The 22614-nt window shown below is 35.3% G+C and overlaps 2 protein-coding genes across 2 annotated transcripts in view; both read left to right on the forward strand.

The window, feature by feature from the left end:
* The first annotated feature begins 586 nt into the window (after positions 1 to 586).
* On the forward strand, positions 587 to 6010 carry LOC109375271 (natural killer cells antigen CD94-like). Its single transcript, XM_019630561.1, has 6 exons — positions 587 to 776; positions 998 to 1090; positions 1230 to 1292; positions 3981 to 4132; positions 4965 to 5068; positions 5855 to 6010. The coding sequence occupies exons 1-6, from the start codon at positions 770 to 772 to the stop codon at positions 5991 to 5993; spliced, it is 558 nt and encodes a 185-aa protein (XP_019486106.1). The 5' UTR covers positions 587 to 769; the 3' UTR covers positions 5994 to 6010.
* Positions 6011 to 17412: 11402 nt separating this feature from the next.
* LOC109375265 (natural killer cells antigen CD94-like) overlaps positions 17413 to 22614 on the forward strand; it is a 9489-nt gene continuing 4287 nt past the window's right edge. Inside the window, exons 1-6 of the mRNA XM_019630555.1 lie at positions 17413 to 17481; positions 17631 to 17794; positions 17939 to 18001; positions 19583 to 19734; positions 20559 to 20662; positions 21445 to 21542. Coding sequence (XP_019486100.1) covers positions 17764 to 17794; positions 17939 to 18001; positions 19583 to 19734; positions 20559 to 20662; positions 21445 to 21542 — 448 coding nt within the window. The 5' untranslated portion in view covers positions 17413 to 17481; positions 17631 to 17763. The remainder of the gene's footprint in view (positions 17482 to 17630; positions 17795 to 17938; positions 18002 to 19582; positions 19735 to 20558; positions 20663 to 21444; positions 21543 to 22614) is intronic.

A 22614-nucleotide genomic window follows, 5' to 3' on the forward strand; every position in this document is an offset into this window, starting at 1 on the left:
AATGAGGCAGTGTCAGAAGCACAGAATGAGGGATGGAAATAGCAATGAATCTCTGCTTTAAAAAAAATGAAAATTAAAAAACACAGTGACACACAGAAGAATAGGTGTGATATGAAATATGTGCATATGTGCTCTGGAGAAAGGCTGCCTGGGATTCAAAGTTAGTGAGTTTAGTCAAGTGTGCACATCTGCCTTACTTTTCTCATCATTAAAATGAGTATATTTATGTATCTTTATTATCAAGACATTCTCAGAAATAAATGAGCTAATATATGCCAAGTGCTTTAATCTGTGTTTTGTACAAGATAAATTGTAAATGTTTCTCATTATTAAAAGAGTAAAACGCTTTGTGGGACTTTATTACATTAAGTAACTTCACCTCAGCTTTCAGTATATTTTATTCTCTATTTCAAATACTTTTTAAAGATGATAGATATTTAAAGATCAAAAGAAACAAACTTTCTCTCACGCTCTTCTTTGATAGTCAAAGAATTCACCTTACATATATGCACTGAGAATTTCCTGTATTGTGGTTTCCAGAACATTTTAGAAGCTAGTGAATTTACTGCTTCTCGTTCATCTTATATACATCGTGTCTCACCAATGCATGATTGAAGAACATGACTAAAATATACAATTTTGTTTTGAATTTCTACATAAACAACGTTCATATTCCTAGCCTCTGGCTCAATTCCATGATCCAACAACGTGCTTCTTGAACAAGCACACATTGCGTCTTACCAGTATCGACACTGGAACAGCAGTTCTCATGGCAGGTATGTCAGCCCGAGTCATTAAATTAAGCATATTCATAAAAATTTTGGAGTTAGGTGGACTTCTGAATGGAATGTCTTCATTTTTCAATGTTGGATTGGCAGGATAATTGGGTTTTCAAAGCAAAGAACTTTTTAAATTCTCTCCTCCAGGTTTCTGCTTTTACACCTTCAGCTCTTGGGTTTGCTCTTTAAGGCATCACCCGACCTTTCTTTCTATACAGCTTTTCAGACCACTCCATGGAGGTTGATTTCTGGGATCTTAGCAGTAACGTGCCTTGTGTTGATGGCTACTTTGGGGATATTGTTGAAAAATTGTAAGTATAAGCAAGTCTATATCAAAATCAAAACTGTGATGAAAAGTTTAATAATAAATGTTTCAATTTACTGATGTGTAATGATTTGTTATCCCATAAACCTGTTTATAATTAAGTAATTTCTACTCATTTCCTGTAGCATTTCGTAAACAAAATATTCGGCCAACGTCATCAACAGAAGGAACCACAGAAATTCAGGAAGGTAAGGTCCATACTTTGGAACTTAATGTTTGTGCAGGATGAAATTAGACAGCCTGGTTTTTCCACACAGAAGCTTGATGAACCATTACACATAGGAATACAAGTTTAAGTACTAATTGTAGGATAGTCTCATTTTATTGTTTTGTAATGTAAGAATTAAACTACACTGATGTGCATCGTTTATTTATTTAATTAATAAGGGTAAGATAGCCTGAAATGAAATATTTTTTTCTATATGAGTACTTACGTTTAAGTAACAAATGAAAAATAAATTATAATAAATATTTCAGCTAATCATAATTACTCTCCCGGGATTGCTCATACTTATATATCTCTATAATTTTCCTTCTATTTATTCAATAATTCAGAATATAATGCAGAGATTTTTGCAATTAATTAATTAAGTTTATTTGGGTGACATTAGTTAATAAAATTATATAGGATTCAAGTGTGCAATTCTATAATACATCATCTAAATATTGCATTGTGTGTTCACCACCCAAAGTGAAATTTCCTTTCATCACTATAAGTTAAATCCCCTCTACCCTCTTCAACCTCATTCTCACCCCCTTACCCTTTGCTAACCACCAAACTGTTGTCTGTGTCTATGAGTTTTTGTTTCTTTGTCTTCTTCTTTTGTTGCTTTCAGCTTTATATGTCACATACAAATGAATTCATACGAATTTTGAATTTTTCTGTCTGCCTTATTTCACTTGGCATGATAATCTCAAGATCTATCCACTATTTCATCTTTTCTTATGACTAATATTTCACTGTGTATATGTACCACATCTTTTTTATCTAATTATCTATCAAAGGACACTGGTTATTTCCATGTCTTAGCCACGTGAATAAAGCTGCAATGAGCATAGAGGTACATATTTCTTTATGGGTAAGTGTTTGCAGTTATTTTGGAAAGATGGATACCCAGAAGCCAAGAAAAGGGATTAGTAGGTCATATGATAATTCTTTTCTAAATATTTGAGGAACCTCTATACTGTTTTCAATAGTGTCTGTATCAGTTTACATTTCTACCAGCAGCGTATGTGAGTTCCTTTATCTCCACAGCCTGTCCAACACTTGTAATTGTTGATAATAGCCATTCTAACAGGTGTGAGGTTGTTTTTCGTTGTTTTTGATTCACATTTCCTTAATAGCTAATGAGGTTGAGCATTTTTTCATATATATGTTGGCTGTATGTCATCTTCGGAGAAATGTCTATTCAGATCCTCTGCACATTTTTAAGAGATTTCCTGCAAGTCTGACCCTACTTATCCAGTGTAAGCCAGGTCAAAGTCCAGTTTTTTAAATGTGTTTTTTCAAATGTTCTGCAAGTTGTCTTACCATCTTTTGTGATCCTATAGCATTTACTTATATTTTTGGTTCTCTTTGTTTTTCCACCTTTATTGAGATATAATTGATGTGTAACATTGTGTAATTTAAAGTATACACTGTGTTCATTTGATATACTTATATATTACAACATACTTACCGTGGTAGCATGACCTAATACCTCCTTCATGTCAAATAATTAACATTTCTTTTGTTTTGTGAGAAGATTTAACATGTACTACATAGGAATTTAGAAGTACATAACACAGTATTGTTAACTCTATCCGCAATGCTATACAGCAGATCCTCAAAACTTTTTAATCTTCTAAGTGGAAATTTATGCCATTTGGTCAACATGTTTTCATTTCCCCCACCCTCTAGACACTGGTAACCACCATTCTCTCTACAACTTCAGAACCATTCATTTGCCAAACATGTGAGTAGCTAAATTGAGAATAGTACATGTTTAAGGCACTATCACTGGTAAACTGTATGACTGAACTTCAAACTAATTGTTTTATTTATGTTCATTTTGGAAATAAAATATTGAAAATATATATCAATTTTCTCCCAAGATACCATACTCTTTTCTGACTCAGGAAATATGCTAAAATGCTTACCTTCTTTAAATATCTCTTTCCTCTAATTTACTCAGTGTATACACCAGAGCTCAACTTTCGGTCACTTCCTCAAAAAAGATTATTCTAACCATTCCTCCCCCCTCCCCCCACCAATTTTACACACTTCTAAGGGATGTTTTAATATAATGAATGTCTTGTGGATAATTACCCTAATTAACATGATAATTAATAAATAATTGAATGTTATAACCTCCATGAGGAAAAAGGGCCATGTCTGACTCAATCACATAAATATCCTCTGAACTTTGGTGTATGTAGTAGATTCTCAAAGAATATTTGTGGAAACAAATAACAAATGATTTTAGGATGAGTAAATAATAGTTAAAACATTGAGCCTCGTAATGAAGGATCATGAGATTATCATGCCAATCAAAATAACTTAGAATGAAAAAGTCGAGAACCATATGATTCACTCATATGTGGGATATAAAACTTAAGGCAACAAACAAGACAAACAAGCAAAAACTCATAGACACAAACAATGGTTTAATGGTTACCAGAGGGTAAGGGGGGAGGGGAGTGGTAGAAGAGGGTAAAGGAGGTCAATAGATGGTGATGGAAGGAGAACTGACTCTGGGTGGTGAGCACACAATGCAATATATAGATGACGTATTATAGAATTGTACACTTGAAAGCTATATAATTTTACTAACCAATTAATTAAAAGAAAACCTCAAACTCCAATGTCATCAGTCATCCTTTATTTTTTCTTTTAGGCTCTCACTGCTGTTCTTGTCAAGAAAAGTGGATTAGGTACCGATGCAACTGTTACTTCATTTCTAATAAAATAAAAACTTGGAACGAAAGCAGGAATTTCTGTGCCTCTCAAAATTCTAGCCTGCTTCAGTTGCAAAACAAAGATGATTTGGTATGTATTTAATTGCAGTTTCTTACACTTTCTTTGACCTACGAAAAATATGTTATCGAAGTAAGAAGAATACTTTGCAATTTCCAGTCAGATCATAACTGGATGATTATATTAGAACTAATAATGATTTTCTAATAATAATAAAATACTCAGTATAAAACCTACATGAAATTTCTCAAGTATTTATATTAAGAAAAAAAACTCAAGATGGTTGCCAAATAAAGTTCAAGAGATGTTTTAGAGAAATCGAAAAAGAAACAATATGTCATTATTTCATTCAAATAACCAACCATACAACTTTTTAAATATTTAGACCTTTAATTGAAATTATAATTTCTTTGGTAATTATATAGCTTTCATTATCATTCTTGGATAAAATGTGCAATGCATATGAAGAACATGATCATAATAATTACCCAGTTCTTAAGAAAAAGTGAAAGATTTCTCCAGGTACATGAAGAGTGCATGTGTTGAATGTAGGTAGAGTAGGTCTATCCAAGAATTTTATCCAATAAGATATTGGTGATTTGGGATCAAATTTGATTGTTGGTATCTGTGAAGGAAGTATTCTGTGAAAATTTAACCCCTTTATAATATTTTTCATTCCTTCAAGAATGAGATTTTGTGATACTTTGTCTCCATAAATGAACAGGCCTTATAGTGAGAAAATATGGGACATGTGGCTATACCTCCTAAACTAGAAATAAGACAGGATTTTAGTTCAAGTGACTTGAAGTCTGGATCTGATGCTGAACACTGACTTTGTGGAAAGCACATTATTCCCAGAGTAGATTCAATTTAAGTTAATATGTTTGTGTCTGTTTCCCATCAGAGTTTTACGAACCAAACTATATTCCTTTTCTGGATTGGACTGTCTTACAATAAAGAACATGGTGCCTGGTTGTGGGAGGATGGCTCTGCTCTCTCCCCAGATCTGTAAGTTTCTCCCACTCAAGGCCTTTTTATGAGTTTATCCTTAGGCCTGACCAAAGAATGTAACATCTGGGGATTCTGTAGCTAAAATAACCTCCCTGGAGCCTAGGAATACAGAAAAGAGAATAGATACAAAATGGTAACAATTTTAGCCCCATCTAGAACATCCAAGTTTATGCCCAAGTGACATGAAGTTGGTGTACTTGTGACCATAAAAGAGCTTTTGACTTTCTCTTTCTTCCTTGGTACACACACTTGGATGTGCTGTGCATGTACCGATGCTCACACACAGAAGCTGTCCCGGGAAAACAGGATAGCCACCATTTTCTTTATTCTGGGGAAGCCCAATATTCTCTGCATCCTCATGTTTCAAATATGCTGGGCTTCTGCATATTTGTAATCTTAGAATCTTAAGTTCATTTATAAGCATGGTATTTGCAGCACTATACAATGACAAATTTTATGCTCTGATTTCTCTTCCTAGGCTACATTAGCCCATACTTCTTTAAACACAATAGAAGCAAAGTTTATTACATATCAAAACCATGAATAACAATGGCAAGTATAAAAAAACTTCCTGACCTCAATGCTGTTGATTATTGAAGCAAGAAATGCTTTTTGTAATATCGTGAAAACTGTGGCTATTGAATGAAAATCATGCAATGGTTCAATCAGTATGCTAATATCTCATTAAAATGCTTTAAAAAGTTCTCTCATTTAATAAAAGCACCATCCCTGAACATTCTCTTTTCCTTTTATCATATGGTACTATTTTATTTTTCATTACAGATTTTCATTCTCTCAAACCGTAAATACACGGAAATGCTTATTGTATGGCAGCACTGGTGTTCGTGGCGAAGCCTGTGAAAGAAAAAGCCATTATATCTGTAAGAAACAGCTTATAGCAGCTTATTTAGGTGTTTCTTAGGGCAGAACGGGTGCCCAACAAGGTCAAGTATTACCAAGAATGGTAAATTACCTCTTAATAAATTACTAATATCTATTTGTAAGATAGGTGAAATGTTTCAAATTGTTTTCTTTTATAATTGTTTATGTTTTAAACCTTGTGTTTTAAGATTGATGAAATTGTGTACCAACAGGTAAAATTATAAAGCATCAAGATAAATAATTTCATGAATATTTTAATTTAATTCATGTGTTCAATATTGCATGCAATACCTTTTCTCATACATATTGTTGTAAATTTCCTCTACAGAAATTTAAAAATTTACATTATAACATGCATATTGACGTTATTTTAGTCCTGTGTATATTATAAAAGACCATCTCTACCTCACTTCTCTGGATGATAGCTCTTTCTGGGTATTTATCCATTTACATGTTTTAAATTAGAGCTAAAAGTGCCATAGGACTGTTTCCTCATGTGTGTCTTTCAGCCTTAGAGGGGAGCACAGGTGTGTCTTCTCTTGATACCCCTGAGTTCTGCAGAACCATCATAAGTCTTTGGCCAAATATGTGGGTCCTGTGAGACTGCTCTGAGATTTGCAAAGGTAAAGGACACAAACCCTGACCACATAAATTTACAATAGCTATTTCTTTACTCCACAGATGTTTCTCCCTTTATGCTTATGCATCAGTAACAGAGTCACTTACATGCTTATTGATGATCTCAATCGTTAAATAATCCAAAAACTTTTTCCTAGGAGTTATGTGTAAAATATGAGCTACTTTCCCTTTTTTTGTGGAGGAGGGAGCAATCCATTTGACTGAGGGGTTTCTGAGTGTATCAAAGAAGGACTGGGACACAATGAGTTCTGATGCCTGTGGCCTGGATGCGACTTTTCTGACTCCACAGATATCAAAAGCCATTCCCTTTTTAACTGCCTTAAAAAATTTATATTGACATCTGTGTTTGCTTTCTAGTTTTATATTTCAATTAAATCATAATAATTAAGATTCCAAATTAATACTTAATATATAAATATCCAGAAGAACAGAAGACCTCTTGTTTTTTATTTCTCAAAATTTAAATGTAATAGGATGACAAGCTAAACTCTTCACATTCTGGTATGAAAATTGACTTAGGAAAATGCATTAAAGTTATATTTCGAAAAATAGTGGATGGGATATAACATCTTTTGAATTTTTTTTTTTTTTTTGGTGAAAAGAGAGGCAGGTTTATTCAGAATGCCAGCATTCTGGAAGGATGGTAGACTCATGTCCAAAGGCCATCACCCTGTTCCTAGAATGGATGGAAGGTTTTATAGATACATAAGAAATATAAAGGCAAGTGGGGCCGCTCAGGCAGGTCCGAAGGCTGACATCACTTCCTGGGGTCTGGTCTCTTTTAAGGTAATGGCATCTCCAGACTGTGGACCCTGACATGGCCACTGTAGCCTGAGGCTTTATGCGTTGCCAGTAAAAGCTGCAAGGGAAATGTAAATTGGATTCCGGTGCCCTTGTGCCTGATGATTAAGAAATTTCTCTTTTCAGGTTAGGGTTCTATTGATTCAATGGATTAACGAGGTAGGAAGGTTGGGCAATTAAATTCAGGAACTTTCCACCATGCACCTGTGTTCTGGGAGCCTGGGTTCTTCTTGAGGACGGGGTGAAGAATGAAAGCCCAGCAATCTGATGAGTACGCAAGCAGGGTTTATGAGTGTGACGTCCTCAGGGAAGAGCACGGGCCTAGTGATTTGGGGGAGGGGCATAGACCCTCGGTATTAGTGATATGTTCTTGGGGAAGGGAGACGGAGAGAGACAGAGAGAGAGAGAGAGCTAGAGGGAGAGAGGGAGGAGGAGGAAAGGAGGAGGAGGAGAGAGAGAGAGAGAGAGAGAGAGAAAATGAGTGGGAATGGGCCAGAGAGCTGCTGGGGGGGTGGGGCGAGAGACTTTTTACTTGGTCTAAGAGAAAATGCATTGTACTTAATGTATATTTCATATGTATTTTTATTGTCCACGTGATTTCACACCATATTTTTAATTACAAATCTAAATTAGTATAGATACGCTGATAATGGAAATAGTTTTCTGTCCCAACTATCCCATCTCCCTGATTTTCTCCCATGAAGCAACTTCATTTTTGTTTTTTGTTTGTTTGCTTTTTATCTGCTTAGAGCAATTTTCTTGTAATGAACCAAAGATGGTCCATTTACATAACATCATTCAGGATGAATTTCAACTCTTTTCATTTAGCCAAACACAAGCATAGGTTCAATATCACATTTCACATCATCACCCATGAAGTGTCCAGAGCCAAATTTATGTTTTTCCTGAGAAATCATAAACATTCATTACAGTTGCAAGAGCAATGAGTAAACAGAAGGTGAAAACATGGATGATATGTGATTTCAGAGAATAATCTAGGTCAAAATTGTCCCCATTGAGAGAAGAAAATTCCCGTTGCCTCCAAATTACAACTCAGAGGTTTTTTCAAGCTCCCACATCATTTCAGGGAATTATGCTGTAAAGCCCTGTGTTGAATGGAGAATGTGGTCACGCACGGCAGAGTGACTTTCTCACAGCATGGTCTGATCATGTTGGTCACACTCAGTGCGGGACCATCTGACCCATTCATTTTGCTGAGTCTTCTCCCCACTCTTCCCTGCATCCTGCTCTCCTTTACCCTGAAAATATAATAGTAGCCTTTGGGGTGGGAAAGACTTCTTTGATTTGAAGGTCTTTCTACCCACTTCCTCCCAAAAAAGATTTCCCTGCAAAATGAGATTTCTCATACATTCTCTTGGGAAAGACACATTAATTTTCTTCTTTTGCTCTTTGTTTTTTGCTGTGAAATCAGTTAATGCATATGGAAAGATCTACTTGAGCAACTATCTCAGTGTTCAATGTAAAGGGTAAGGTCTAGTCCAAGAAACACACAATATAGCAAAATAATAGTGTGTATAATGAGACCATGGAGGCACCAACCCTACTCCCCACTTGGTTTATCCATTTTTGAGTCACATCATAAGTTTTGTAGTTGTACTTAGAAATGTTACAGTACTAAAACAGTTATGTCTTACTTTATCAGTCTGTGCTCACTATAAAAGGTGAAAATCCATAAAGCAGGGGTTATAGTCAATCTGTAAGATGCCTCCCATGATCCCACTTTCTGGTGCACATGCCTTTGCATGATTTCTTTCCACACTGAATCAGGGTTGATCTGTGTGACTAGTGGAATACAGTGGAAATGATAGCATGCCGCTTCTGAGTCTAGTTTACAAAGGACAGTGTGGCTTCACCCTCTTTTCTCCCTTTGTATCACTTGATCTTGGGAAGCCAACTATGGAACCATGAGCAGCCCTGTTGAAAGGACCATGTGACAAGGAAATAAAGACTCTTATGAACAGCTATTAATAGCAATAAAATCAAGTATATTTCTAACACCTACGTAATGAGCCTTTCTTGCAAGATGAATTTCCTGCCCTAGTCAAGCCTTCAGATGACTACATTGCACCAGCCATTATTTTGACAGCAACCTCATGAGAGAAACAGAGTCACACCTTTCCTACTAAGTTGTTCAAAGATTCTTAATCCTCAGAGCTGTGTAATATAATACATATTTATTATTTTAAGTTGCTAATTTTTGGACCTAGTGGTAGACTCATTCACAAAGACCTGTCTTAAGAAAAAAATGAAATCAAAATATTATTGCAGTCAACAATTTACCAAAGTTCATCTGTCTATCAGTTGCATGCATAAAATTTTTCTTTAATAATCATTATGATCCTTTGTTGTCAGTAAAGTTGACCCCACTCTAGTATCTAAACTGGGCTCCACCTGATTTCAATCAATCTGTGTGTCTTATCCACCAGCCACAGTAATTTACATCTAGCCTAGTCATCGTCATTAAGATGGAGAGATGTCTTGGATGGCTATCACAAGAACTTGAGGAGAATGAGCTAGACACAAAAGAATTTGTGTTACATTGTTCTAGTTACATAAATTTGAAAAACAGGCAAAACTAACACATAGTACACATTAGATGTCAAGATAATGTTAGAGGTCTAAGTGGTGGCAATATATGTAAGGAGAAAGAGGATGCTAACTGGAAATTTAAATGAGGAAAGATCTTGGTGATCCCTGGAATCCTGTGTTTCTTGACAGGGTGGTAGTTGCATGGGTGTTGGATCTGATGCTTATCAAACTTTGTATTTTATTACTTTTTAATATTTAAGTTATATTTTATTCAAATGTGTGAGAGGAGAGAATATGTGTTGAGTTATTTCTGTCTTAGTAGGATTTGATATGAGGTAGGTCTGTTTTCCAATTGTAACTCTGTAGTAACCACAGGTTTCCATTTCCAAGTCCTATTTACTTTGCATGATCTTGTTAAAACTTCAGTTTTAATGTGAATTCTCTCTTCATTTCTTTGTGAGTTGTCTCTCCCTCTTCTGTGACTGTGGCATGTTTCAGAGTAGATTGGGGACAGATGCAAGTGTTACATAATCTGTAATGATGCAAAAATATTGATAGAGTGCTGGGGCTTCTGTAATAGTCAGGATCTCAGTGTATTTCAGTTAGAAAGTAGGGTACATCAATGTTTACTCAAACCAAGTATCACACAGGTCCTTTGGGAGAAATGGAAAATACTTCATAATTAAGCGGAACACTTTCAATTTCATTGTTAAACATTAAGTTAACTTTTGAACATATTATCTGATTATTACTTGTGCCATAAATACTTATTGTAAAACTGACATAAGGTGCCTTAACAAATTACATGAGTAGCATAAAATTCAGGTTTTAAGAAAGTTTTTAAACTCTTAGAAAAATTTACAATACATAAAAAATTGGTCATTATTAAACAGTGAGATATAGACAACTGTGTGTGAAAATCAAATGGTCTAAATCATGAATAAAGTATATGTATTTAATATTCTTGTTATTTGATGTATTATTTAAATAAACTTATGAATTATGTGTTTTGTAATTAAGGTAGGTAAAGATAAAATAGGTGATCGTAATTCTAACGTGGCTTCAATAGAGAATAAAATTTCTTCTTATCCATCGACTTATTCAACAACAAAAAGAGTATTTTGATACATAATAATTTCTCAGTCATCCCTGTCACGGTTTAAACTAATGTAGCCTTTTCCAGTTCTCCGAAATATCATGTGGAACCATATTAGAGATAGAAAATAAAAATTAGTCCATCCTTTTAAGAAAGAAAGTCTTGCTACTGCCACATTCAAAACAGAATCTGAGAGACTACACAAACTCTAGGACATACCCAGTGTTTTATTCACAAAGTTTCATTGAATTCAGATATCTTGGGATGGGCTAATTACTTAGGAAGGAACTGTTGCTTAAAACATTTAAGTTGTAACCTCTTATAAGATGAGTGCAATTTGGTGCTGATTTGTATTCCATAGCTGATTGTGGAGAGAGAGATAGAGATAGAGATAGAGATAGAGAAAGAGAGAGAGAGAGAGAGAGAGAGAGAGAGAGAGAGAGAGAGAGAGAAAGAGAGAGATCCCAAGAGAGATTCCAAGAGAGACCCCAAGAGAGAGAAATGCCATACAATTTTTCTTTTATTGTAAGAGAAAGTAATTTTTGAGCATAACTTATATGCCTGAGGTTGATGCCATACATTCATGTTATTGAAAATGCAAGGTGCCCAGAGTTGCACAGGCAGAAGTAAATATACCAATCTTGTGTCAACAGAGCTGTGACAAAAGGAATTCATTTTGTATGTATGTTTTCACCAGGGCTTAGGAACTCTGTACCACCTGTATATAGGGTCAGACACTCAGCCCTTGATTATGGAAGGATGGTTTTGCTTTCAACCATAATTTTTAAGTGTCTCCTAGTTCAGCTGTTCTTTTGCTTTTTTTGAGATCAAGTTAAGGTCTGACCAAGCAATTCATGTTTCATAGACTTGCACTAAAAGTAAGGTCAGAGGACCTGAAATTTGAGACAAGAAATCAATAATAATTTACCTCTACCCAGATATTGCAGAAGACTCACAGAATAAAAGTATTCCTGGGCTAATACAAATTTTAGACTTGTGTTCCTTTTGTGAGCACACACACACACACACACACACACACACACACACACCATCTCTATTTTATCACCCAGTAGAGTGCAGGGAATGGGAAATGTTATGCAATCAAAACCATTATATTTGTAGAAAACAGCTTCTTTCACTGTTTTCTTAGAAAAAATTCAAATCTTGTATTACTAAAAATAGAAAGTAATTACATTTATAAAATCATGCTCATTTCTTTACCTCTAGTACACAATGAAATGTATCAATCTGTTTTTTTCTTATTATAATAAATGTTATATACATTTATACCATTTATATTGGTGATGATTAAATTTTCTTGTCTGTACTTTAAATAAAAATATTATTTAAATATATTCTTGATTTTCTATTTCTTTCATTAAACTTACTTTGAGACTCTTGCTTCGAAATCAGGGTTCACACAGTGATTGCTTCCACATTTTCCCAAGAGAAATACAGTCTATGTCCAGCTCACTTTTGTTCAGCGCTGTCTACTTTTTCTCTTGGGTGTTTTTCCTTGTGCTTTCTCACTTGTTCTTTTTTTTTTTTTTCTGATTAATCCAGAAAACACTTTTCCTAAAGATCATGTGTCATGTTTTGTAAAACTCACTTGCATAATAATGTTACACAGACATCTTCAGAAACATGAACCGATATTCTTATTTTGCATCTACTTGTATATTTCAAGTACTGAAAACACAACTGCGGCACGTAGGACTAGATTTCACCATGTTACCACACAATGGGCCAACACAGAACAAAGAAACCCCTTCATTTATTTTTTAAAGTATAAAGACAATGTGACTTATAAAAGCCAAACCATATGCTTTTCGGAGTCTTTCTCTCAATTGTCTATTTTTTTTTGTCTTGACAAAGCATGTATATATTTTAAAAAACCAAAATACAGAAGGACTTATGAAAATGAACAATTTTTTTTCCTACTTGTTCTCACTTGGTCTTGCTCTAAAGTGTAACTCCTTTTCATTCTGGTTTTTTTTTTATACTTTTGTCAGGTTTTTCTGTAAAAGTATAAAGAGGTGTTTTATTAATTTCTGGCAAAGGATGAATCTTGGAGTCTTGGAGTTCATTTGTCTGACCAAACCAAGGTTCAGAAATCCTCTATCCTACCTATTAGAGTTGCATCATGGTGTTTAATTAATTTATTGTTGTTATTATTATGTTTTTATTTTGCTGAGGACTTACAAAGATTATTAGATGTGCAAGAAACTAGGTGTCTGATGGTATTAAATTTGATGGATGCTATCCCTTCAAAAGGAAACTATCTCCTGAAAATGGTAAGAGAATAGAGTTGTCTTCAGATGTTTACTCACTTCTCATAGTGATTTAAGATGTTGATGCTTCCTGCCTGTCTGTTGCACTCAGTCTGGCCACTGTGTCCTCTCTTCTTTTATCTACTTACCCTCCTCCACCATCACACCATTAGTTTATCCTCCTTATCATCATCAGGTCAAGGAAGTTCTTCATAGTCTTAAGAATGGGGAACACCATTTCACCCATGTCTTTTTTCAAAGCTTGCATCCCAAAGGGTCCCCACATATATAAGAGGTAAAAGGACCTGGGATATTTATGTCTTTAACACACATTCTGGTCCAGACTAACAGATTAACATATGAGGTGTTTAACTGACAGTTGTGATTACATAGGAGGTGCTTTGGTCATGACACATCTTCATTTTTATTGAGATTTTTATATAGTTTATGTGACATTTTCCAAGATGTCTATCTCCACAAATCCTTATATTCTAGTCCTATCTTTTATTTTGTTTTGACCATAAACAATGTTAGGCAATCTAATACATCCTGCCCAAAGCATTCCATAAGTAAGGATTTTGAGCAGCCAGACCTACTAGTGTTTCCAATAAGTCTGTCATTAGCATGTTTACAGGAGACTCTACCAAGTCAGAATTCCATTGTTTTCTTTGTCAGGAAACATTCCCTCTTCCTTCAAAGGAGAATAATTTGCAGCCTGATGGTAGCAATTTTCTTTCCACTCAAACAATGAGGCATTTTCCAAGCAGTGAAAGCAAAATAAATTTCTCATTTGGGACTTTGTATTGTATTGCCATGCATACTCTTATTATGTTATGCAACATTTTAGTTAGAAATTGCTAGGTAGAGAAAAGACCTCACTCTTCACATCTTAAGTGGACATTCGTTTCTTTTTTCTAGCTCTTTGTTCAGGGTTGGGTGGTCTTACAGTTATTGGAGCCATCGTTTGCTTTCTTTTTTTTTTTCTAATTGGGGAATTTGGAGAGGGGAACAGTGTTGAGGAATTGGGGAAGGGGACCAGCCAAGTTGTTGTTCTTCATTCTTAGTTGTAGAGGGCACCAGTCGCTATCTGGCTGCCCGTTGGCAGCTCGTCGCCTCTAAGCTAAAGGTGCTGTGTCCAAACTTAGCTGAGGGTGGGCATAGCCACCATCCCATGCGGGAGTCGAACCCAGAAGCCTTGTTGTTAAGAGAGCACGCTCTATCCATTGAGCTATCCGGGTAGCAGCTCAGCTCAAGGTGCCAAGTTCAGTCTTATTTGTGGGCGGGCATAGCCCACCATCGAACAGGCAATCTTGTTGTTAGGAGCACGTGCTCTCATGAGCTGAGCCATCCTGCCACCTTTTGGCAGCTCAGCAGCAGCTCAGCTCGGACGCAGCGTCACTGGCCCATGTGGGAATCAAACCGGTGGCCCTGTTGCTCAGAGCTCACACTCTTAAGCTAATTCAACTGACTGAGCTACTAGGGCCGGCCCCATCATTTGCTTTGAACAAGGGACAATCCTAAATTACAGGGGTGGAAAGGTGTGGTTGCTGCAGTGGCCGCTAGGGGAGAGGAGATCCTGCAAAGAGAGGTGTGTCTTCTGGAAGGACACCTAACTTTCAAAAACAAGCACAGAAGTCAATCTGAAGATTTCAGTGGAATACTGTTCTGGATTCTCTCTGCAGCAGTTTTTGTCTGAGGACAGTTTTGAGTGCAAAGTTTCTTTGGCTGTGCATGGAATAAAGGTTGGAAAGAGAGTATTCAGACAGGAAAGGGAAGGAAGAACACAATAAAGGTCGTCCTCAGGATGTAGCTTCCCACTGTTGTCTGATTCTGGGAAATGGGAGAAACCCCAGTGTTCAGACTTGCCTTGGGGTAGGGATGAGCTTGCTGGACTCTGCTGTATCCTGATACTTGTCTGTTGTGGTCCGTCCAGGTGAGAACTGCTCAGCACATCTGGACTGCCATGTGTGAGAGCAGCAAGGCTTTCAGGGGCTGTAGGAGAAAAGGTCTGCAAATACAAAGTTGCAGATGGTGATTGGGTAGACTTCACCCAATATCCTGAGGAATGGAAGGTGGGCAACGACAAGCATTTCTCCATGTAGATATAAATGACAGTCACACTGGCACAAAAACAATTCAACTGCCTATTCACAAGAAGGAATCAATCAACCACTGTTGGGAGTTCAGAAAGAATTTAAGGTAGGGGTTTTATATTCTTATGTGTGAGTGTGTACATTTGTGTGTTCATTTATCTTCTTTGTGCCTTGAGACTAGAGTTTTTGAATCAAACACATCTTTGGTGGAATTTACTTTTGAGTCAGTGAACAAAGACAAAAAATAAAAGGCATCAGTTGATTTAAGTCTCATCAAATGTGGTTCTGAAAACTTACAGTAACTTCCAAATGAAGGTGGTTCTGTTAATACTGGAAGTGTAGTAACAACTCCTATGATATATTCTGTCACAAAATTTTATCATTTTAAAACTAAAGCTGACAGCAAAACCTTAGACTTCTATTTAGTTAAGGCAATGTTACATGGGGCAAAAATGAGCAAAAGTAGGCAGCTTTTGCTTTTTCAGCTTTGTCCAACATTAAAACTATTAAAGAAGAGACTTCAAGTGGGCAAAGGATCAGTTATACATTATCTCTCTCAAGGTGGATTTTCATATAATATAGATGAAGAACTTTCATGTTTACATTATCAGGCAAGGATTTAAATGTTATCCATTTTGGTGGTTCAGAGAAAGCACCTCTATTCACACAATGCAAATTAGAAGGGTGGAAACTTTTAACTTTAGGAAAACTGAGATATCAAACCACAGTCCCTGTTTTTTCTTTTTCTTTTTGTTCTTTTTTTTGTTGAAAAGCCCATCTTTTACAAAAAGTTTCATCTATGATGATATTGTATTACTTAAACATATATATGTATATACTATAAACAATAAAAACTTAGGAAGTCTGCTTTGTGTGAGATGAATGGTAGATTGTATTTCCAGATACTTAATCATAGAGTAAGGCCCCTACTCTCAAGGTTCTCATTCTGCCCATCTGTCCCACATTTTAATTCCCCCTGGTAAGGATCTCATTTCAGGGCAAAACCTTGTAAATTCAACTATCAGTATATTATCTGAATGAGATAACACAGTATGTAATATAATACTTAAAATATTAGTACAAATAAGTACATAGAGCAACTGCAGTCATGTTCAAAGATTTCAGGGAACAACACCTGGAGAGTACAGAGTCACTGAAGGGCCTAGACCAGCTGAGGCAGGTGTAGAGCACAGGTGTGTGTGTGTGTGTGTGTGTGTGTGTGTGTGTGTGTGTTTCTGTGTGTTCATGGAACAGTAATGGGGAGTCACTCTGGTTCTACTTTTTTTACCTTTGCCTTTCATAGCTGATTAATGAGGCAGAATTATAGAATGAGAGATGGAAATACCAACTACTCTGCTGGAGAAAAGAAATGAAAATCAGAAAACACAGCAACACACGGAGGAGCAGGTATGATCTGCAATGCATGGTGTGTGTGCTCTGGAGAGAGACTGCCTGGGTTTCAAAGTTAGTGATTTTAGTCAAGTGTGCAGGTCTGCCTTAGTTTTCTCATCATTAAAATGAGTATATTTATGTATCTTTATTATCAAGCCATTCTCAGAAATAAATGAGCAAATATATGACAAGTGCTGTAATCTGTGTTTTGCACAAGAAAAAAATGTAATGTTTCTCATTATTAAAAGAGGAAAATTCTTTGTGGAACTTTATTATACTAAGTAAATTTACCTTAGATTTGCTTAGCTTTTATTTTATATTCCACATACTTTTAAAAGATGATAGATATTCAAACATTAAAATAAAAAAAAATTAAAAACTGCTCTCACCTTCTTCTCTGATTGTCAAAGAATTCACGTTACACATGTACACTGAGAATTTCCTGTGTTGTGGTTTCCAGAACATTTTAGAAGCCAGTGAATTTACTGCTTCTTGTTCATATTATACATCGTGTCTCACCAATGGGTGATTGAAGAACGCCACTTAAATACACAATTTTATTTTAAATTTCTACATACACAGCGTCCTGGCCTCCAGCTCTAGTCTGTGATCCAACGACGTGCTTCTTGAACAAGCTCACATCGTGTCTTACAGGTATCGACACTGGAACAACAGTTCTCATGGCAGGTATGTCGCCCAAGTCATAAAATTAAGTATATCTCATGATAATTTTGGTTTTCGGTGGAGTTCTGAATGGAATGTCTTAATTTTCCAAGCTTGCATAGAAAGATGATTCGGTTTTCAAACTAAAGAACTTTTTAAATTCTCTCCTCCAGGTGTCTGCTTTTACACTTTCAGCTCCTGGGTTTGCTCTTTAAGTCTTCAGCCGACCTCTCTTTCTCTACAGCTCTTCAGACCACTCCATGGAGATTGATTTCTGGGATCTTAGCAGTAACGTGCCTTGTGTTGATGGCTGTTTTGGGAATATTGTTGAAAAACTGTAAGTTTTTCTAGGCCAGTTTATATGAAAATCAAAGCTATAACAAAACCATTTCATAACAAATGTTTCATTTTATTAATGTGCAATAGTTTGTTATCCCATAAGCCTGTATATAATTAAGTAATTTCTAATCATTCCCTATAGCATTTCTTAAACAAAGTATTCGGCCAACATCATCACCAGGAGGAACCACAGAAGCCCAGGAAGGTAGGGTCCATATATTAGAAAACCATAATGTTCATCAAGGATGAAATAGACAGTTTTTTTGTTTTTCCACATGAAAGCCTGATGGACCATTACACATAGTAATACAAGTTTAACTACTAATTGTAGTATAGTCTCATTTTTTTGTTTTCTAATATAAGCATTAAACTACATTGATGTACATCATTTATTTATTTAATTAATAAGGGTAATATAGCCTGAAGTGACATATTTTTCCTATATAAGTAGTTATGTTTAAGTAAGAAATGAAAAATAAATTATCATAAATATTTTAGCTAATCCCAATTACCCTCCCATGATTGCTCATAACACATACTTTTATATGTCTATAATTTTCCTTGTATTTATTCCATAATTCACAATATAGTTCAGGAATTTCTGCAATTAATTAATTAAATTTTTATATAAATTTATTTGGGTCAATTTAGTTAATAAAATTATCTAGGTTTCAAGTGTACAATTCTATAACACATCATCTATATATTGCATTGTGTGTTCACCACCCAAAGTCAGATTTGCTATCATCACCATATATTTGACCCTCTTTACCCTCTTCAATCTTCCCCTCCTCCACGTTGCCCCGGCCCTTTATCCTTTGGTAATCACTAGACTGTTGTCTGTGTCTGTGAGTTTTTGTTTCTTTGTTTGTCTTGTTCCTTTGTTGTTGTTTTTATTATCATTATTAGTTTCAGGTGTACAAAACAATGCAATAGTTATGCTTTTCACCCCTCACAAAGTGACAATACCCCTCCCCCAATCCACCGCCCCCCCAGCCCAATAGCATACATATGTATTACAATTCCACTGATTCCACTCCCCACACTGCACTCCACATCCCGTGGCTATATGTGTGTGTGTGTGTGTGTGTGTGTGTGTGTGTGTATATATATATATATATATATATATATATAAAATTATAGTTGACATATAATATAATTCAATGGCAGCTTCAGATATACAGTGCAGTGGTCAGGCCTCTATACTGTCCATGAAGTGGTCCCCCTAACAAGACATGTGACTATTTGTCCCCCTAAAAAATATTTACAACATTATTGATTATATTCCCCAAACTGTCTTTTCTATCCCTATGGCAATATTGAAGTTACCAATTTATGTTATCCCTCCCCTTCCCCTCCTCCCTCATCCCCACCCCCTCCCATCTAGCAATCATCAGTTTTTCCTCAGTGTCTCTGAGACCACTTCTGTTTACTTTCCTCGTTCATTCAGTTTTTTAGATTCTACATATAAGTGAGATCATATTGTATTTGTCTTTCTCCGACTGACGTATTTCACTTAGCATAATGTTCTCTAGGTCCATCCATATCGTTGCAAATGGTACGATTTCATTCCAGAGGGTAAGAGTGCAGGGGATAGAAGGAAAGAATAAGGGGGACAAATACATGGTAATGGAAGGTGAACACACAATGCAATATATAGATGTTGTTTTATAGAATTGTATTCTTGAAAGCTACATAATTTTACTAGCCAATGTCATCTCTATACATTTAATTAAAAAAACATTGATCTCCAATGTCATCACTCATCTTTTATGTTTTCTCTTAGGCTTTGACTGCTGTTCTTGTCAAGAAAAGTGGATTGGGTACCGATGCAACTGTTACTTCATTTCTAATGAAAAAAAAACTTGGGCAGAAAGCAGAGATTTCTGTACCTCTCAGAATTCCAGTCTGCTTCACTTGCAAAACAAAGATGAATTGGTGTGTATTTAATTGTGGTTTCTTACACTTTCTTTGACCTAGGAAAAATATGCCGCCTAAGTAAGATGAATACTTTGAAATTTCTAATCAGATCATAATTGGATGGTAATATATGAACTAATAATAATTTTCTAATTTCTTATTCCTTAAAACACTCAGTATAAAACCTATATAAAATTTCTCAAATATTTATATTATGTATAAAAATCAAGATAGATGCCAGATAAGGTTCAAGACATATTTTAGAGAAATCAAGAAAGAAATAATAGGTCATCATTTTCATATAACCAACCAAACTTTTAAATATTAAGACCTTTAATTGAATTCATAATTTCATTGGTAATTATATATCTTTCATCATCATTCTTGCATGTAATGTGCAGTGAACATGAAGAGCATGATCACAATAATACCCAATACTTAAGAAAAAGTAAAAAACTCCCCAGCTGCATGTGGTACCTATGTTGACTATAGGTTGAGTAGGCCTATCAAGAATTTTATCTGACAAGATACCATTGATATGTGTTGAAATTAGATTGTCGATATCTGTGAAGAAAGTGTTCTAGGAAAATTTAACCCTTTATAATATTTTTCATTCCTTCAAGAATGAGATTTTGTGATATTTTATCTCCATAAATGAATGGGCCTTACAGTCAGTAAATATGAGACATGTGACTACACCTCCTAAACTAGACATAAGATAGGATTTCAGGTCAAGTGACTTGAAGTCTGGATCTGATGCTGGGCACTGACTTTCTGGAAAGTACATTATTCCCAGAGAAAAATCAAATTAAGTTAATATGTTTGTCTCTGTTTCCCATCAGAATTTCATGATCTCCTCTGCAGCTTTTTACTGGACTGGACTGTCTTACAGTGAAGAAAGTGGTGCCTGGTTGTGGGAGGATGGCTCTGCTCTCTCCCCAGATCTGTAAGTTTCTCCCACTCAAGGTCTTTTTATGAGTTTATCCTTAGGCCTGACCAAAGAATGTAACGTCCAGGGATTCTGTAGCTAAAATAACCTCCCTGGAGCCTAGGAATACAGAAAAGAGAATAGATACAAGATGGTAACAATTTTAGCCCCACCTAGAACATCGAAGTTTATGCTCAAGTGACATGAAGTTGGTGTACTTGTGAGCATAAAAGAGCTTTTGACTTTTTCTTTCTTCCTTGGTACACACACTTGGATGAGCTGTGCATGTACCGATGCTCACGCAGAGGAGCTGCCCGGGAAAACAGGATCGCCATTATTTTCTTTATTCTGGGGGATCCCAATATTCTCAGCACCCTTTATGTTTCAAATATGCTGGGCTTCTGTATATTTGTAATCTTAGAATCTCATGTTCAGTTATAAGCATGTTATTTATAGCATCATACAATGACATATTTTATGCTCTGATTTCTTTTCCTAGAATAAATTAGTCAATACATTTTTAACATAATACAGGCAAAGTTTATTATATATCAAAACCATTAATTACAATGGCAAGAACAAAAAAGTCTGTGACCTAAATTCTATTGATTATTGAGGAAATAAATCAATATTGTAATATTGCAATTTTGTGAAAACTGTGGTTATTGAATGAAAAAGATGCAATGGATGTTCATATCTCATTCAAATGCTTTAAAAAGTTCCATCATTTAATAAAAATACTATTCCTAAACATTCCCTTTTCCTTTTATCTTATGTTGATATTTTATTTTTTATTACAGATTTTTGTACCTTCCATTCACAAATACACGGAACTGCCTATTGTATAGCAGCCTCGGTGTTCTGCATGAAGCCTGTGAAAGAAAACATTGTTATATCTGTAAGAAGCAGCTTATTTAGATGTTTCTTAGGGCATTAGGGGTGGGCAACAAGGTCCAGCATTACTAAGAATGGTAAGTTTGCCTCTTATATTATCACTAATTATCTAGTTCTAGGATATGGAAAATGTTTCAAATTGTTGTTTATTGTACAATTGTTTCATACTCATATATTTGAAACCCTGTGTTTTAAGGTTGATGAAATTGTGCACCTACAGGTAGAATTATAAAGTATCAAGGTAAATAATTTCATGAATATTTTGATTTATGTGTTCAATAATGCATGCAATAAATATATTCTTCCATATACATTGTTGTAAATTTTCTCTGCAGAAATTAAAAAAATTACATAATAAAATATATATCAACATCATTTCAGTCCTGTGTATGTTATAAAGTACCATCTCTACCTTACTTTTCTGGAAGTTAGTTCTTTCTGGGTATTTATCCATCTACATGTTTTAATTTAAAGCTATCAGTGCCATAGGACAGTTTCCTCATGTGTGTCATTCAGCCTCAGAGGGGAGCACATGTGTGTATTCTCTTGATGCTCTTTAGTTCTGCAGAACAATCATAAGTCTGTGCCAAATATGTGGGTCCTCTGTGATTGCTTTGAGATTTGCAAAGGTAAAGGGACACAAGCCCTGATCATATAAATTTACAATAGCTATTTCTCTACTCCACAGATGTTTCTTGTCTTACACTTATCCATCAGTAAAAGTCACTTACATGTGCATTGATGATATTAATCATTAGTTAATCCCAAAAACTTTTTCCTAAAAGTTATGCGTAAAATATGAACAACTCCCCCCCTTTTTTTAGACAGAAAGGGAGCAATCCATTTTACTGAGGGGTTTCTGAGTGTATCGAAGAAGGACTGGGACACAATGAGTTCTGATGCTTGTGGCCTGGATGGGATTTTCCTGACCCCACAGATATCAAAAGCCTATTCTCTTTTTTTAGCTGTTGTTTAGACTTCTTAAAATTTATATTGATATCTGTGTTTGTTTTCTAGTTTTATATTTCAATTAAATTATAATAATTAAGAATCCAAATTAATATTTAATATATAAA

This window comes from Hipposideros armiger, unplaced genomic scaffold, assembly GCF_001890085.2.
Source record: "Hipposideros armiger isolate ML-2016 unplaced genomic scaffold, ASM189008v1 scaffold_922, whole genome shotgun sequence".
Classification (NCBI taxonomy): Eukaryota; Metazoa; Chordata; class Mammalia; order Chiroptera; family Hipposideridae; genus Hipposideros; species Hipposideros armiger.

Bases quoted from the DNA above. Each gene is read 5' to 3' on its own strand.
- LOC109375271 (XM_019630561.1), top strand. The intron at 1,293-3,980 runs GTAAGGTCCATA...TTTTTCTTTTAG, and splicing joins AACCACAGAAATTCAGGAAG to GCTCTCACTGCTGTTCTTGT. The intron at 4,133-4,964 runs GTATGTATTTAA...GTTTCCCATCAG, and splicing joins TGCAAAACAAAGATGATTTG to AGTTTTACGAACCAAACTAT.